General features: G+C 33.9%; 2 protein-coding genes across 2 annotated transcripts; one reads left to right on the forward strand and one right to left on the reverse strand.

The window, feature by feature from the left end:
* Positions 1-3,624: 3,624 nt before the first annotated feature.
* On the forward strand, positions 3,625-7,564 carry LOC143628906 (two-component response regulator-like APRR5). Its single transcript, XM_077098350.1, has 7 exons — positions 3,625-3,822; positions 4,134-4,295; positions 4,366-4,496; positions 4,582-4,737; positions 4,820-5,244; positions 6,130-6,736; positions 7,364-7,564. The coding sequence occupies exons 1-7, from the start codon at positions 3,651-3,653 to the stop codon at positions 7,502-7,504; spliced, it is 1,794 nt and encodes a 597-aa protein (XP_076954465.1). The 5' UTR covers positions 3,625-3,650; the 3' UTR covers positions 7,505-7,564.
* A 595-nt stretch (positions 7,565-8,159) lies between these two features.
* Positions 8,160-10,332, reverse strand: LOC143628902 (caffeic acid 3-O-methyltransferase). The gene is made up of 4 exons (XM_077098346.1): positions 9,911-10,332; positions 8,776-9,086; positions 8,628-8,692; positions 8,160-8,542 (listed from the first exon to the last, which is right to left on the reverse strand). The coding sequence occupies exons 1-4, from the start codon at positions 10,330-10,332 to the stop codon at positions 8,246-8,248; spliced, it is 1,095 nt and encodes a 364-aa protein (XP_076954461.1). The 3' UTR covers positions 8,160-8,245.
* Positions 10,333-19,953: the final 9,621 nt, after the last annotated feature.

Consider the following 19,953-nt stretch of genomic DNA (forward strand, 5'->3'; position numbering starts at 1 on the left):
GCAACTTTAATTTTTATTACCTTATTTTCTTACTAGGTTAGAACCCGTGTGATACACGGGTGATTTATAAAATACAACAAAAAGAATGATTAAGTCTACCTTCAAATCCTAGCATCAATATTATAAACAAATTTGAAATTCAGAAAGTTAAATCATGAATCTACTTAAAATTTTAATATAATTAGCAATGAATTAATTTTGATTTATTATATTAAGGAGAAATTCTAGAAGTTAAATGTGATTTTATTTAGTTTTGAATTATTTTATTATTAACAAATTATGAGAATGTATGTTATTAATGAAAAGAATTATTTAATTTAATTTTGAATTATTTTATTAACAAGAAATTATAAGATTGTATGTTATTTATGGAAAGAATTATTGTTTTAATATAGACTAGGGGTAGTAACCCGTGTATTACACGGGTTGAAAAATGATATAATATCAAATAAAAAATGTTTGCATATTCGATACAAGTTATATGTGAAATCAAACATGAAGTACATGTCATGACATATGAAACAATTATAATTATGATATTATATTTAAAGCAAAACATGTTTTTCACATGACCTTCAAATATGTCATCCACATTAAAGTAATAAGAAATTGTTAATAATATAATTTTAAGAAAGCCATAATTGAGTTAATTAATAAATATTAAATACTAATAAATGTATTAATTGTTATATCATTTAACATAAGAATTTGTTAAATTGAAGGAATGGTAATTAAAAATTATTTAATTAGGTGGAATATGTATAAATGGAAAATGATTAGTTGGCATCCTATGTAGATGACATATTTGAAGGCCATGTGAAAAACATATATTACTTTAATATATTAGTTAGATTTCACCATTAATGCTAATAAATGAATCGATTAAGATTTACATTTAATAAAAATAATGAATTCATTTATTGAAATGACTTAAAAGATAAGGACCATATATTAAAATTGGTTGAAGAAAATATAAGAAGAGCTATGAGATTGACAAATGCCAACAATGATAGTCTTTTATTAAAGTATATAGATACTTAAAAAGAGTTTAGAATAGTTGATTATTAGTGTTTATACTTTATATTACAATCAATATCAAATAAAATACGTTCTCATCTTATACCTCTTAGTATCTAATATTTTTGTTTCCATATGGTTTTACAGGATAATATATTTTTTTAACGACTAGTATCTAATATTTTTGTTTTCATATGGTTTTACAGGATAATATATTTTTTTAACAATCAAGTGTAACTGGTTGCTAAAAGATTTTGAAAGACTTCCCACCCTACAACCCAATTTACTCAATTTCGAATCCCTTTACAATGTTGCTGCCTAAATTTCAAAGCGTGCACATTACCTGCCGATATTTGAAATTGAACACCACCTTATAAGCAAACCTTAAGGACCCTGTAACTGTGGAAGTGGCAAATTTGTACAATAATTAGAAAAACCAAAAACCCAAAGAAATAGCATTTTTGTAAATAAATATGAATAAAAAATGCCGACAAAAACTCATGATTAGCGGAGTGACAGGGTACACCCTGTTTGTAAGTAAAGACAACACGTGTCACAAAAAGGGCACAACTGTAATTATTAAATTAAAATAAATGCAAAGTAAGCATTTAGATCGCAAACGGAACCACCCAACTGGATGCATATCTAGAAACTACACGATTTCCACGTGTCACTCTACAAACCATAAAACCTCACTAAATATCTCATGTGGGCCCACACCATGTGTTCAAAATATCTATACTTTTAGCCTTTAACACAATTAATGGTGTACGATAATTTCTATGCACTTCTTCTAGTTTGGATGGCGTATAAAATTTCCATATTATTTTTGAATAATTCATTTTTCATTTTTTTCCCCATTTTCCTTTGTATTTAAATTTATGTGTATTGGTTTTTAATGGTCCTAACTATTATTTTTTGGTCACTGCTGATCCCAACTAATTAATTGGCTACTGATGGTCCTAACTTTGAAAGTATTTGTTCCTAATGGTCCGCGACTAACAGAATCCTAACACCGTTAGTTTCAGGTCGTCGGGAAAACGTTTTTGGCCGGAAAATTCAAATTTGTTGTCGGAAAACACCACCTGAACACCGCAACCACCGCCAATTGACTCACCGCTAACCAACTACCACCATTTGAGCACCACCAACCGATTCCGACGATGGTTCTAAGGTTTCCCGCGACCTCAATAATTGGGGCTTTTACTAGAAAAAGGTTCCTAAAGGTCCGATACGAAGTTACCAAGTTGTTTGGGACGAAAATGTTGAGTTTTTGGGAAAAAAATTTTAGTTTTGCGGCCAAAACCGTTTTTCCGGCGACCGGAAACTAACGACGTTAGGATTCTGTTAGTCGCGAACTGTTAGGAACAAATACTTTAAAAATTGGGACCATTAGTAGCCAATTTATTAGTTGGGACCAGCAGTGACCAAAAGGTAATAGTTGAGATCATTAAAAACCAATATACCTTATATATATATATATATTTAATATTGTTCAAAATAAAAACCATTTATGATCGGTAGAAAGATCTAATATTGTTTGGTACATTTAAATCTTAGAAACTAAATAGCTTGTCATCTAATGGTGCATCGAGTTGTTTATATAAATGGTGTTTCTATTCATAAGGTTGAGCGTTAAAGTTCTATGACAGACAATGTTGAAGATTTAAAAGTAGAATTAGATATATTAGAAAGATAAATTTGACCACTTTAAATTACAATTAAATGACTAGATCAATTTATGAAATTCAACTTGACATGTTTTTAAGCTCAGATTAGGAATAATGATTAAAAAGCATTAAAAACTTCAATCCATGATAATACATATAAGTGAACTTATGTCTGAAACACCTTTGGTGATAATACAAATCAATGATAAACACAAATGGGTTGGATTTTAGTTACGACGTCATTCATAGTTACATAACCTAACTCTAGACAAATAAAAAAATATATTCGTTCATGTGTCAAGCAATTTGTGAATCAGCTCCATATTAATAATGAATCTATTAAATTGTAAAATTTAGGTATTTATAATAAACTTAAATGAATTTTCAAATTTATGTAAATATGTAACAATTTATAAGGCTAACATAATTTCCTATATTCTAACATCAGCTTGTCCAATCCAATGATTTCCGGAACACACAATTCTCCATCCACTAAAACCAAATCACAAATAATTAAAAAAAATATATATCATAATTAAAGTATAGACAAGTTGAGATATTTTATTCCGATTTGTTTGAAAATATCTAAAATACCAGTGGTTTACATTCACTGGCGGCATTAAAAAAAAGAAACATATAAAATTTGAAGAAAATCTTGGATGGAAGCAAGTGGAGGGAGGGAGGAGACGTATGAAAGATGGGAGGCCAATAGGGTCTGCTTTTTCCTGTCGACGTGGCATTTTTGGGCCATTCAACGACACGATAGATATTTTTTAGATTTTTCTTTCAGATATTTTTGCTGCTTCTTCTTATGCTATTATTATTATTATTACGATTAGGATATAGCATCGTCATAACATATAAACATAAACCCCTCAAAATCACACAACTCTCTTTCTTTCTTTCTTTTCTCCCCAGTTATTTACAGTTATGAGCCGCGACAACGCCCGAGGATTAGCCGACATGCCTGAAGACAAGACGATTGATGGCGGCGGCGGTGGTGATTTGCCGGCCAACAACTTTGTTAGGTGGGAAAAGTTTTTGCCCAAAATGGTTCTTAGAGTCTTATTGGTTGAAGCTGATGACTCTACACGTCAGATTATCACTGCTCTGTTAAGGAAATGCAGTTATAAAGGTGAGATTATTTTTATCACTGATTCTTGAAATTGAAGTTTAATATAACAAATTATTGTTGTAATTCTCGAAATTGAAGGCTAATTAGTGTTTAATGGCTGGTGGGCTTTTGCAATCAACCACTAATTCTTAAAAATTTTTGAAATTGAAGTTTAATTTAAGAAGTTGTTGGTGGTTTTATGTAATCAAGGGTTGCTGAGAAATCTTGATCAGCAAGTTTTGATTTTTTAGTTGATTTGGAAGGGTTTGGGGGAATTAATAATCAAGATTTGAATTTGGGCTAATTAGTGTTTATTGTTTGATTGGAAGCAGTTGCTGCTGTTTCTGATGGGTTAAAGGCATGGGAGGTGTTAAAAGGAAGATCACATAACATTGACCTTATTTTGACCGAAGTGGAGTTGCCATCGATTTCCGGTTTTGCCCTTCTCACCTTGATTATGGAGCATCAAGTCTGCAAAAACATTCCTGTTATAAGTACGGTTTCGGTGTTTTTTAATGTTATGATTATGTGAACAAGTACCGATATCATATTTTGATTATGCAGTGATGTCTGCACATGATTCGGTCAGCACAGTTTACAAGTGTATGCTGCGAGGTGCGTCTGACTTTTTGGTCAAACCAGTTAGGAAGAACGAGCTGAAGAATTTGTGGCAACATGTTTGGAGGCGACAATCTGTAAGAAGTTTAATGCTTTATGTTTTTGTTTTATGATGAATCATTGAATGCTTGATCTGATCTTGGTTAATTTTGACTTTTTTAGTCAACCACGGGCCGGAACGCGAACCAAGAAGAGAGCGATGCGCAACAAAAAGTAGAAGCTACGGCTGAAAACAATGCGACTAGCAACCGATCGAGCGGCTACATTGCTTGCATCAAAAGAAACCGCGAATGCATTGAAAAAGGAAGTGATGCACAGGTAGTTAGTTAATTACTTTGTTTGGTCAACTGTAACAGAACAATTTTGACTTTTTGTTTGACTTTTTACGCCTCTTGTGCAGAGTTCTTGTACAAAACCAGATATGGAACCAGATGAGCCACCAATGGACCAACAAGTGGACCACACGGACTCTGAACAACAACGGGCTAACCAAGTGGAGACCGGGCCCACGGAGCCCGAGGGTAATATGGGAAAAGGTGATACATGTGGTGAAGATAAGAATATGGCTATAGATGTGAGATGGGAACGTGTGAATGCTGTGACCGGTAATAATAATTCAAGGGAGGCGATTGTTTTGATAGGGTCATTTGACAGTTACCCGAAAACCAGTTACAAAAGCTCGTTAAATTTTGGGGAAAACAAGGTTGATCATCCCTCACCAATGTTGGATCTTTCGTTAAGAAGATCTCATCCGAGTAGCTCGGTGAATCAGTTCAGTGATGATAGGCACCGGTTGAAGCAGTCTGACATGTCAGCATTCTCACGGTGAGTGACCTGGCGATACGAGTTCCGGTTGGGTTGTGTTAGCGCGCATAAATTTTTTGTCCGTGTTTTAAATCTTATATAAATAATAATCCGTGTGACCCGTTTTCCTTTAGCGAATTTTTTTATTTGACCCGTTTGCAATAAAATTATCCCAAATTGACTCGTTTACAACGGGCCGTAAATGTTGCAATTTTGTTTGATTTGAAATAAAACTATCTCAAGTGAACCCGTTTACTTTACGGGCCAAAAGTGTTGCAACTTTGATTGATTTGAAATAAAATTATCTCAAATTGACCTGTTTGCAAGTAAATGGGCCAAAAATGTCGTGAATTTGATTGATTTGAAATAAGATTATCTTCAAATTAACGGCTTAAAATGTCGTGATTTTTATTGATTTGAAATAAAGTTGTTTTAAATTGACCCATTTACAAGTAACGGGCCGAACATGTCTAGCTTGAAAAATTACGCAACATATATGAATCTTGGTTGGTAAGTTACTTATAATTTGACTTAACTTTTATAACACTTACGAAACATGCTTATTATTTAGTGATTTTTTTCCTTATTATTACCTCCTACTTCAAGATAACTAGAAAAAAGTTATCAGTTATTAGTAACCAAGATTCATATATGTTTCATTTGCCTCATTTAATTTAAAAAAATCTAAATATTTATAAAAAAGAGTTACACACGATTGGAAAACCTAAGAAAGGTTGAGTGATTTTGAGAAACAAAAAAACTGAGGAACTGCAGCGTAACAATTGGGAAACTCGGTCGCTATTGTGTGAAGTTTTCCCAAAATTAAATTTTCACAAATTGATCCGTTTAAAACTAAATGGGCTGAAAACGTTACGATTTTAATCGATTTGTATATTGTGTATTTAGGTACATTAATAGGGGACAACTACCACCAACATCAGGATCAGCTAGCATATGCAATCAACAAAAAGACTCTGAGACAAATTCAGATAAGCTGTTATCCAAGAACCCGACCGAGTACATTGCTGACACCCATAGTGCACCTGTCGCAAGTTCTCTCAACATAATAAGTCAACACGTGCAGACTGATAGTCAAAGTCAAAATCAAAACCAATTCCCATCACCAAAAGAAAGAGTGTTTCAGGTCCCAGTTCCAGTAAGAAGTACAAGATTCGAGAACCCGTGTGCCACATATGGTTCCATATTACCTCCGTTTTGTGCGCAGCCTAGCCCTTGCTCTTCGGGCCATCACGAGCCCATGTTTCAAACGGAACCTTATTACATTCCAAATCAAGAAGCAAGAAACGAGTCTCCACCCGAACTGCATAATGCAGCTGAAACTGTTGAAAATCATAGTGCAAATAGCAGTTTCTGTAACGGTGGGGCCACGTTAACGCGCCTCAATAGTATAGGAAGCGGAAGCAATGGAAATAACGCCCATCGGTCGATACAAAGAGAAGCTGCATTGAATAAGTTTAGAATGAAGAGGAAAGACAGATGCTTTGATAAGAAGGTATACACACACACATACATACATACATACATATATACACACACACATACATACATACATACATACATACATATATACATACATACATATATATATATATATATATATATAGGCGAGTCTGCTGAATGCACCCCCTTCCCCCAGAGTAAAAGTGAAGAGATGATGTGACTGATTTAGTAGAGGGTAAAGGGTTGGGGGTGTTGCACGGGTCGTTTTTGTGGGTTGGCGGGTCCAACCCGAAATGAACCTGAAAACAACACGCACTAGAAAATTGTGTTGGACATGAACCTGAACATGACATGAAGACATGCAGGTTGACACGAGCATGATTCGTTTAACCCGATTTTATTTTTTTCAGATATTAAATTTTTACATCAGAAAAACAGTTACATTTTAATTATACAATTGTTTTAATTTTTGCATAAAATACCTAACCAATTCATTTTTTGATTATGTGAAACATGTCTTAAAAAATTAAATAAATCGGTTAAATGGGCCAATCTGTTCCCGGGGTCCAAACCGAACCTGACTCAAATTTCGTGTTAGGTTCATGTGATGTTAGAAATTCAGTTAGATTCGGGTCAACTTTATTTGGTCAATATCTGACTAGAACATTTGTTTCTACAGGTGCGGTATGAAAGCCGTAAGAAGCTAGCAGAGCAAAGACCGCGGGTGAAAGGACAGTTTGTTCGTCAAGGGGGGCAGACAAGTAATATTTCAGCTATGGAAATTGATGCAGAGTTGGCTGCTGCAAAAACTATTGCTTGAGATTTTATTTATTTATATATGGTTTTCAAAGATTATCAAGAACACAGTGAAGAAACTAACAACTTTTCAGCCTTGAGTCTTAGTTTCGGATTGTAAATTTGGAATTCTAGAAGTAGTTTTTGATGTTGTTTTGACTATAAAACATGATAAGATAGATTCTCAGCTCGGTGACCATTGAATTTTCTTTGAATAGGATTAAGCTCTGGTGATCATCATATATAGAGTGTATATTGTATTGAGAGAATATTGATGTAAATTGTGTAACGTGTACCATCAACTGAAATATCAAGAGTGATTATTTACTATGTTGTCGAGGGCGCACAAGGAGTGTGCTCGGGCTAGGCGAGGCCTCAGTTTGTCTTAGGCACCTGGGTGGCAAAAACAGCCTGAAACAGGCTTTAGCAAGTATTAGAAGAGCACAACCTGTACTTTGACAGTCTGGTGAAAAGCAAAGATGAAGTCGAATAAACTTTGGATTAAATCCATCTCATCTCAGCTAATACACAATCTTCCATGTACTCTGCAAGACAAAGGTTTCGGGTTTCCTTTGAATTATCAATTGCAAAAAGCTGTTTTCTAACTGACGTAATTTTAATTATGTGGATTGATGAGTCACAAAATCTTATTGTATATAAAAGCAATTGTTTATCATATTTATTAATATCATTATTTTAAGAACACTTTAAAGGAGATTTCCAAAAAGTATCAAATCAAATTACATGATGAGGTATAAATGAAAATCTATTTGCAAAATTCCATAACCCATGTATTGAGAGCACAGGCCGCCTTGTTGAAACCTTTGAAACCTGCCCCTCTAGCCAAAGCTTCAAACTCTTTCTCAGTCCTCTCTTTGCCACCCGGGTTGTGAGCCAACATAATCACGTCGATGTGTATCACGTTTTGGGTCGTTGTAGTCGAGTCTGGTGCCTCGGGAAGAATGCATTCAGCCACAATCACTTTCCCGTTTTCCGGAAGTGATTTGTAGCAGTTCTTTAGAATTTGTAGGCAGTGTGCATCACTCCAGTCATGAAGTATCCACTGCCAAATTGGACACCAAAGCTCTATTACAAATCTATTCGAATTTGGTTCTCTTTATAAATCGTAACTAAAATTAAAATATCACCTTCATAAAAATAGCATCTCCTTTTGGTACACTTTCAAACATATCTCCTCCAACGTGCTCAATACCTGCAATATTACATTAGTCTTACTTATTTCCATTTTCCTATTTGATTTTGAACCAATTATGATACTTTTTTGTGTGCACGCACCTTGATAAGTTGTGGCATCTTCAATAACATGTGGCAAATCAAAGTTTATTCCCTTGAGTGAAGTATGCTTAGAGGTAATCATGTTAAGGCTTGCACCAATGCCACCACCAACATCAACAAGGGTTTTGAGACCACTAAAACCATCATACAAATCTACAATCTTTTTCATGGTCATGGTGGAATGATTAAACATTCCACTATTGAAAACCTTGTTAAATCTTTGATCTTTCCCATGGTATTCAAATGCTGACATTCCATAAGCTTTGTTGAATGGAATTCCACCATCCAAAACCGCGTCTTTTAGATAGTACCTAACATCATTATCAATCATTGATCAAACTCAGTTATCGCTTACCATGTATATGTTTTGAAATTGATCATGTTATATTTAATAGTCATCTTGATAAAAATATGTTATAAGAACAATATTTGAATACATGTTATAACTACATGGTCAGCTGTTTAGTGTGTGTGATGCATTATTATTATCCAAAGAAACAAAAACTACAATGATAATACAAACAATTTTGTAAACTGTTTTAATATAAAGCGAAAATAACATGAATTTTTTTTATATACTATAAATGTATCTTTGTATCTTCTATAACTATGTATTATTAGTATTTGTTAGTAACTTTATTATATATAATAATGCCTAAAAAGTCTTTTTTTTTAATTGACAAGCCATTTAGTAGAGCCATAACTACTTGATCCAAACACTAAATGCAGCCAATCAAATTTCAGTAATATGTAATTCCTATGATTACCCACATCCCAAACACATCCCCAGGGCCGGCTCAACATCCTCGGAGACCTAAAACTAACTAAAATTTTGAGGCCTTTTTCTTCTATTTTCTTTATACGTGTATGGCTAGAGAGTATACAAGAATTATAAAATTTTGATGATATATAGTGATAATGGATATGAAACATTCATCTTTAGCTTGTGGCACATCAATGAGTTACTAATTCTAAAAGAACCCTACTTCAAAATCTCATAGTACATAGCTTCTATTTAAAATAGAGGTCCTATAAAAATAGAGGCCTAAAGCCATTAGCTTACCCAAGAGACGGCCCTGCACACCTCTGGCTAAAATTCTAAGACTTAAAAAGAAAACATGAATTTAAGACTCACCAGCTCTCCATGAGAACCTTATCCTGGTTCATGAGCAACAAGGGTGCCAACGAAACACCACCATCATTCTTGGTCAAGAACTTGCACACAGGAGCCGAACCATAGAACCGCTCAGCGCACCCGTCCGCGGTCTCCTTGATGGTGCACGTGAGCACAGAATGGCTAGCCAGAAGACTACAGATCCGGTCAATCATAACAGGTGCTTCAGGGTTGTTAACCTTGGGGAGCTGAGCCACCAGCTGGGAAGACGAGAGCGAACTGTCTGGGCCCGCTTGCGCAATGGTCTCAAGCAGATCAAGCTCGATGGCGGTTTTCAAGACCATTGGCAAGACAGATGCAGTTGCAAGTTGCATAGCGAATAAGAAAGATTCATCTTGGTTTGCTTCCACTGGAACATTCACCGATGCTGATGTTGAACCCATCTTAATTAGATATATGTTAAGTGATATTTTAGTATTTTAGAAGATGGAATATGAAAGAAGCATAGTGTGTGTATGCATATATATACAGATGAGGTTCACCAACTCATGGAGTCTGACCCTCACTCTTGTAAATGCTTGCATGTTGAAAAGTCTAATATTTTGACTTTGTGATCCTCACCAACCATGGCCGCTATCATGAAGAGGGTTTCACAGCAGTCCATAACGGACAACCTCATCCAAATCAGTTGACTCCACCAACTCTTCCGCCAACCAATTGAGAACATAGACATCACTATAGGGAAAAGAGGGGTGTGAAAAATGATTTGTGTCATTAAAAAAACCCATCTACAAAAAATTCAAAAAAACTAATAAAATTCATAATTGAAAATATAAATAAAAAAACGAAAAAATTTAAAAAACTAAAATGTTTCTTCTGTCATTCCCGTTAAAAAAAAGACGAAAATATGATACCTAAAAACACAATGATAACTAAAAAAAGACACACTAGATCGCAAAATATAACATATTATCGCACAAAATATAACACAATGTTGAGTAATATAATATAATATCAAGAAAAAAAACACAATGTCAAGGTAAAAAAAACACAATAAATGACGAAAATAAAAAAAAACACAATGATTTTCTTTCTCAATATTATGTTTTTTCTTGAGACGAGGAAAACGGTGGAAACATTTTTGTTTTGTTTTGTTTTTTCTTTTACTTTTTTCGTTTTTCTATTAAATCTTGAGTTATTATTTTTTAGGGTTTTGTTTTTGTCACTACAAATATTCTCATCATTCTCGTTCTACCACCCTTTGTAGAATAACATAACCTTTATTTTAGTTGTTGTAATAACATTGGTGTAAATGTTTATATTTTTAATAGTATTAAGGAATTAGAGGTTGGATAAAAGAAGACAACATTAAGATCCCTCTCTGTGGACATCTTGGAGGCAGACACCGTCGAGGGGCAACTTAAGGAGGGGGGGGGGGGGGGTATGGTTGATGTGCCTAAAAGTGGTATATAAAAATATTTCAATTAATCAACCAAGCACAACGAGTAATAAAAACCTAGAATACCATAAACCAAACCACTAGCAACAGGCAAGTGAACCTATCGGGTGTAGTATAGCTACGAGAAGTCTGGGAATATCGAACCTTAGTGACACTTATTGAATTAACGAAACTAGATTCTAAAAGCTAATTAAATTAATAATTAAGAAAAGATTAATTTTGGGATTTTATTTATTTTATTTCTAAAAGTAATAATTAATTAAACTAATTACTTAATTAAATTAAATTAAAACTAGAAAGTCAAATTACCGAATAAGACTTTAGCAAATTCAAATGAGAACAAAGTTTACCTAGGCAAGGAATCCGAATTGTGATGACTCGGACTTTTATCGGTTACGGGAAAATGCTACTGGAACCGGGAATCTAAAAATATGAACCCTAGGAAACCTAATGGATCCCTAATCACTCTCAAGTGTCACCTAAGAGGAAATCCTAAGGATTATGTAAAAGCACCGGCTTATTGGCAAACTTATCAGTTCACCAGTTATGATTAATTACCCTAGAAAATAGCTAACCCGTCGGTTTCACTATCTCAATGCACCTAAGTACACGGGGTGGTCTAAAAGAGATCTAAAGGACACAGGTAAGCAGTGAAACTAAAGAAAACTAGGCAAACTTCTTGTCAGACAGTTTAACCTAAAACCCTAATAACAAAGACAAACCCGATAGCTTATCACTCGTCAGATATCTAAGCAAGTAAGATTATAAACTTCTAATAATATGCTAAAAATCAGTTTCTATGGTGAATGAGCTCAATAAACCATTAACAAGTTGCAAACACACATTAAACAACCCTAACATGCACCTATAATCAAAATTCATTCAATTAAGCAACATGTGAAACATTCATTCAAGCACAAATCAGAAGTAAATACGCATAAATAACATCCAATAAATCTGATCAAAACTTTTAATTAACCAAAAATCCAATAAACAATTCCCGAAAACCGTTTAAACCCTTAATCAATCACAAAACATCAATCCAAGCCTAGATAACGTAAGGTTTAGCCAAGAATCATGTCTAACATTAAACACTCAATGAAATTAGTAGCAAACATTCAGCCAAAACACAAGAATATTTAAAAGAAAATGTTAAACCAAACCCGAGACTCGCTTAAACTTCAAACTCATGCTCCGGTCTTCAAACTCTTAAACCAGAAGCTTCTCCTTCTTCAAAATCACTCTAGACAGAAGGTATGACGGCTGGAAGACTTGGTATCTCATCTAGGGTTGTGTAAAGATGTTTAAATACTTGCAAATACCCTAAAATTGCCGACACACGTCCCCCGAGCCACTCGTCGGATCATTTCTAGCTCTCCGAGGGGTCTAATAAGACAAAATAGTCGAGTTCCTTTTCTGGGCACCTCGAGACGCGCGTAGCATTAAGCACAATCCTCCGCGCCGCGCGGAGGATAAAGCTGATATATTTTTTTTTATTATTTTCTTTGTTTTGTCCGTAGAATATTCGTTTTAGCTCCGTTTTCTTCCCCGTTTTTTTCCTACGTCTTCGTATGATAACCCTCTATCATATTCTCCTCTAATATCTCCACTTCCAATCCATTGTATTTTCTAGTTTTATTCTTTCACTCCCGTGCATTCTCCCGTGTGCTCGTTTCTTCATGATTTAGCCTCGTTTTCGTTCCTTCCATGCACGGGTACCTATAAACACAAGAAACCGTAAATACATGCCATTTTTATATATAAACAATGTAATTAAGCATGATTTATTCATAAATTAAGTATTAAAACCAGATGTGTTTTGCAACACATCAATGGTGAAGATGGCATCATGGGGGGAACTGATGGGGCGCATGCTTTTCTCTCTCTCTCTCTCTCTCTCTCACATACATACATACATACATACATACATACATACATACATACACACACACACATACATACATACATACACACTAGGCTAAATACCCGTGTAATACACGAATTAAAAAAGAATATGCAAAAAATAAAAATAATATAATACATTAAATTGATATTATACTTTACGAAGGATTTATGTTGAGGAAAAAAATAAATCATAAATAAAGTCACTAATAAGAAGACTTCAAAGTTGTATTATAATGCTTTGTTTACACTTTACCTTTGCTATTAAAAATGCAATTGTTTGTTTTACTTGAAGGTGAAAATGGAAGCAAATGTATTAAGAAAAGCAAAAATAACAATGATAAGAGCTATATTAAGAAAATCAAGAAATATTTTTGTTGTTTTCGGTTATCTATGTTTAAAATTATTTTTATACCATATTCATATAGATAATATTTGAAAAATTGAACATCAAATAAACATGTAACCAAGTAAATTAAATAATTCATAAATGATTAGAAAATATTTACAAACTTATAAGTTAAATAGTTACATAAAAGATGCTAAAGTAATTACAACTTATTACAGATTTCTGAATACTTCTTGTATACAACATTTGACGTTGTATTTGAAAGATTGCCATCACTATCTAGAATAAGAATCTTCAAACCGTCTCGTCTCGTAACTCTTGATAATGCAACGTATAATTGACCATGTGTAAAAACTGGTTTTTTCAAAAACAAATCAACTCTTGATAGCGATTGTCCCTTACTTTTGTTTATGGTCATTGCAAAACATACATGATGTGCTAAAAGTAGTTATAAATTTATTAACTAAAATTACGCTAATATAGACACTAAGTAATAATTTTAGACTCTTAACTTAACTAAAACTACTAACCGACAAGTGAACCGGTCGACTCTAGTACAGCTAAGTAAGTCCGGATATCGAACCCACGAGACTCTTTAAATTACGTTTGACTAGCTTATTAGACTCAATTACAGATACGACTATTTATTTATTATTGTTGGGGAGGTTTTTACTAAAAATCTAATATTAAATTAATCACTAAGACTTAAAGATGACTTAAACCTAGACTTAATTCAGATGATGACAAACAACCACCTAGACTAGAATCTCTAATGCATCAATTATACAATAGTAGGAAAAATGCTAAGTTATGGAACCGGGATCATAAAATAGTCACTTATAGAAAACCCAAACAGGACCCCTGACCCTTTTCAAGAAGACACCTATGGATTTCTATTAAGTTCTTAAAAACACCAGCTTAATTAGACTCGTTTACGGTCGCTAATTTATTTTATGATAAGTACCTCTATAAGAAATCCTACCTTACAACGCGGAAATCAAAGGTAGTTTAAAGTATTTACTCGACTAGATAAACAAAGCTGAAAAATCAAACCTAGATGAACTACTTACGAAGAACTAAATCTAGCAATCTTAAACAACCAAGACTTATCATATAATCTATCATCTTATAGCTATTTAGATTAGCAACACACTTAGATTTAATTGATTAACTAAAATCGTTTCTATGGTTTTAATGTATATCAACCATAAACTAATCAAAAACACAAAGTAGATGACCTAACATAATTCTATTATATGACAGACAATCACCAAGGAAACTGTGAAACAATAAAAACTATTCAATCAATTCTAAACACACACACACGCATCGAATGAATAACAATAAATTGTTTACTTGATAATAAATCCATAAATGAAAACAAAATCCAAACCAAATCAAATGTCAACACAAGTTCATCATAAGCCTAGGCGGTCTAAGGGGTTTAGTGTAACATTCGTTACTTTTCAAATCCGAAAACCCGACCCATTTTGAATTTTTGGCTTTTGTTTATAAATATATATTATTTTATATCTCAAGTTTGTTTCGTGTATTTTACGCGTCATTCATTATTTTTAATTGGGTTTGTATTCGTAATTGTTAAACCAACGTATTTGGCCGTTTCATTATATTCGTCATTACTATAATGCACACATGGGTTTACGCTTACTTTTGTTCGTTTCTTGTTCATTTTGTTCAAATAACGAACCTACGGGATTTAAGGTTTCTATGTTAACGAGCTGCATTAGCACTTTAAATATCCAATTTATAACTTCTCATTACGTTTATTAACGCATCCTAAAGTACAAGAATTCAATTCGTAAATTGTATTTAATTATTGATCTTAAAAACCTTCTAAAGTACAAGATCCATTTGGTAACTTATATATTAATTCTGATTCTAAAAGAGACGGAAACTTCAGGGCCATTGTGTAAAGTTATTTAAATTATAATAATATATTAATCAAACCCTACCCCAGCCCCACCCCACCATCGTTTTTCCGGCCATCTTTCCGGCGACCAGAATCCTGTAAGGCCCCGAACCCCGGGAACTCCATAGTTGGTAATCATTCAAAACACTCGTAAAAATAATTAAACTTAAAAACAATAATTAAACTTAAAAACAATTCTTTTCATTAAAATAAGCATCACAGAGTATAATTCGGCGGAAAACGTAAATAACAAAATAAGTTCCCAAAACCCGGGAATTTTGCCCAAAATCAACATAATTATCTTTAAATAATTTTTTTTTTTAAAATAAATGTTTAATAATAAAATCTTCAAATCCCGTATGCCCTTCACCGTCCAAGTAGCTTCGTGCACATCCAAGGGATAAGGCATCCTCTTCTTAACCTGAAACTCACACTAACATGCACACAAAGTCAGCTTAAGCTGAGTGAGTTCAAGTTTTAAATAAGTAACAAAAGTCTTAATAATCATTCCAACGGTTTCAAAACTGTAAACGGAATTACATCAGTTAGGTCATCACATTCAATAAATAATCATCCTTACGTATGAACATCTCTATACGTACATTCCTATATATATATATATATAACATTCAATAATAACATTCAGGGCCGAGAAAACGTACAACCCAAACACGTAACATTCAGCACATGCAAACACAAAGTAGGCATACGCAACATTCAGTAGTCGAGACGACTACAACATTCGCCAAATATTGACCATTCTAAAATATATATATATACACACACACATACACACATTCTATAACATTCCAAGGCCTACCAATACTAGCAAGCCTATGCAAAATAGTTTAAAACATTTCATCAAGCAAAATCGTTTAGGTGTGCATGCTAGCCCAAAACTTAAAAAGAGTTAAACGGGGCATCAAGAACTCACCTGACACAAGACGCGGATTCACCATGAGCTAGAGAATCCCTAAGAAATCCCAAAACTCAAACACCTGTCGGTTTACATTCAATCAATACTAATGACATCAAGATGACTCGTTTATCCTACGAGACGTTCTAACATGATTCGAGTTACCTAAACCCTCGACCTCATCAAACTTAATCACAACAGTCCCCGAGGTCTCACATTCACCAAAACGACCCTTAGGTACTCCCGGGAATAAAGAATGCCCAATTTGCCCCCGGGAGCACTAGGTGACACTAACACGCGCGTTTAGGAGTCGTTTAGGCCGTTAACATCCAACTCAGCCCCGTGTGGAGCCATTATGATAAAATCAAAGCCAAAAAGTCCACACGACGCCACACGAGTCAAATGGGTCAGTAACCCACAAGTACAATGCACCAACTATTCAATAAACACAATTGCGCGTTGTACCGACCCGTTGGAGTAACCGACAACCAATTCAGCCCCATAACTTATAAAAATGAATGTTGAACAGCCCGTACATCAAACCAAGTGTACCCGAGCTGAATTGGTCGTTAATCACTTCAACCCTCGTGTTAAACGCGCCAAACTACAATTCTAGACAACCGAACATAACAATCAAACTACAACTAGTTGATCAACTTAACGAACACCTATGAACATGATCTTTAAGTATGATATACGGGACATACCTAGGAAGATTGTGGTGCAAAAACTCACTTCAAACAGCCCCGACAAGAACACAATTGAACATCCACCGGTTAAGCCTAAAACGAACTTATCGATCAATAACGAGTAAAACGTGTAGATTTTAGCATGCAAAGATGCATTTAATTACATAGGATAACCTTTGAAATAAATTATTAAATTTTTACCAGACTTTAATAAATGTCTTAGGTTTATAAAAATATTTTTATTATATTTTTCTATTGGACATAAAAATTATAAAAATTCTTCCAACACAGCAAGGTACGTGCAGCTATTTCAGTGCGCAACAAAATGGTTTTATTTTTATAAAATTCATTACCGAACCAAATTAAACGATTCCAATTGGGTTTGGTTCCTAACTCAAAATAATAACTTCCAGAAGTGGAACCAACCAATTTGGACCTGTCGAAAAAAGTTTATGACGTCGGGAAGACAGACCATAATCCGTCATCCCGCATCAGCTTTGACACTCAATTTTATAAATTCATAAAAACCATTCAACTCTCGTCCAAAAATTACGTATTATACCTTTATGGAAACTAGACTCAAAGTAGAACATCATGGAATCAAGAATCGATCAAAAACAATTGATTATCATCACGTTACAGACCATACAATAAACGTATACGAATCTGTCAGCAAACTGTTATCATCAAAACTCAACCTTAACGACCAATAAGCGCGTTAATATGATCAATTAAGGTGTAAAAGACATGGGGAATCATAAAACCGATCTTGAATTGAAGTTTTACGGATCAAACATGGCTGGACAGAAGAAATTCGAGCAGGGGGGGTCTTGGCTGCGTCAGCGCTGAATAACATTAGGGTTAGGTTTTTTTTTTTTTATATATTATGATATAAAATATATTACGCGCTAGTCCCTCCAGTATGAAGTGTGTAGCAACTTGGGGAGAAAGTTAAGTGATTATAACGTACCGGGGTGACGAGAAGGATCCCGAGAAACGTCGAATAAATGCCGAGAATTATACATACTCTACAAGCTTTAATTCTTGAAACCGGAATTAGCGGGCGTTACAAATCCGGAGCCGGCCAGCCTTCAAATCATGCAAAACGCGTTTTAAACTTCAATTAACGACATGTAGCGATCTTAGAACCTCTATACGCTAACTAACATATTAATTGTGTTATAACGGCTCCAAATCGTCAAACCATCCCGTAATCATCGCCGGAAAACAAGCTCAATCAAAATTAATACAATTGACGAATAATCAACCCAGTTGCTAGTATAAATAGTTCCATAATCTTCAGTTGAACATGCACCAATCTTCTTTCCTCTCTACAACACTCCATACTGCATTTAACTGATTCGTTTTAAACCGGATTTCGGCCACCATTGTCAACCCTCTTTCTGGCGACAATTAAGATAATCATTATATGTATTCTGTTGATCGTTAGCCGATTATCAAAACCCATAAATCAATTTTAACGAATATGGATTGAATTAACAGTTGCAAATTCTAGGGTTTCTTTCTTTGAAGAAGATGAATCTGACAGTTTCTATATAAATAATAATTATTGTATTATAACCAAATTACTTGTGTAGTCCATTGGTTAAGACACAGATGGGCGGATGGTGAGACCCGGGTTTGAAACCCAGGTTAATGCTTTTTAATTGTTTTTATAATTAATAAACCTGAAACTGCTATTATATATAAACGGTAAACATTAAACCTATATCGGATATCTTCCCCTAGATCAACTGGTTTATACACTGAACTTGTAACATGGAGGCCTGGGTTCGAAACACAGGTCAAACTTTATCTTTTTTTTTTATAAGTTTTATTAATTTATTAATTAATTATAATCATTCAAAAATCATAAAAATCACTTGCAAATTGTTAATTAAAAATCGTTAATAATCTATGCCGTAACGTTTATAATATTAAAACTAATTTCGTTAACACGTCAAATAAACTTCTAACTTATAATTATTAATTCAAAAATCTCGAACATATAAACCTTACATATTCATCAATAAACTAATTGTATTATATTAATAAACGCGTTTTCGTTAACTAAAATAACAATAATATAATAATCAAGATTGGTAAAAATTGTATTATAATCTCAAAACCTCAACATAACTTATCAATATATAACCCCGTTAGATTATCGATTGAGTCTTGTATTCGTTTATCCTAGCTAGTGCGGATGTTTCAAGTCGGCTTTTGTGGCGATTTCGGTTGGTTCGCCGTTTACAATCTTTACAACGCGTTTGGTTATCAATATCGTATCAAATCATAAGGTGAGTTTTTCACAACCCCTTTTTAAACGCTTTCATATTTTGGGGTGGCATATGAATTTATTATCAAACATCAAGATTTACAACTTTGCTTACAAACTACAATTCATATCATAGACTTATGTGCTTACCTGCTTATTTGTTATACACGTGGATTTCAAGTGGTTGCCTCAATAAGTATGATCATACGCCCCCCTTTGCACTCAGGTTCATTGGTATCAAGTGGAAAAGGGACCTCATATCCAAGTATGTTGGTAGCCCCGACTGGAAAGGACCTTCATTTGTTCTTTTCACTTAGGTCCATTGCATCGAGTGTAAAGAACCCTTACTTGCGCATTTTATGAGTTCATGGAATTGTATGGTTTTTACGTAGTATATCAAACTGTGGGAATCTCACCAGCTATGTTCATAGCTGACTTTATTTTATACATATGTTACAGGTGTAGAGACAAGAGGATGAAAGTTATAAGACACATAGCATGCTTATAGGATATTCAAAGAAAACTTATCATTTTGCTTATT

The sequence above is a fragment of the Bidens hawaiensis genome, unplaced genomic scaffold (genome assembly GCF_021521415.1).
Source record: "Bidens hawaiensis isolate Kalapana, Puna unplaced genomic scaffold, B.hawaiensis_p1.1 tig00005084_1, whole genome shotgun sequence".
NCBI lineage: Eukaryota > Viridiplantae > Streptophyta > Magnoliopsida > Asterales > Asteraceae > Bidens > Bidens hawaiensis.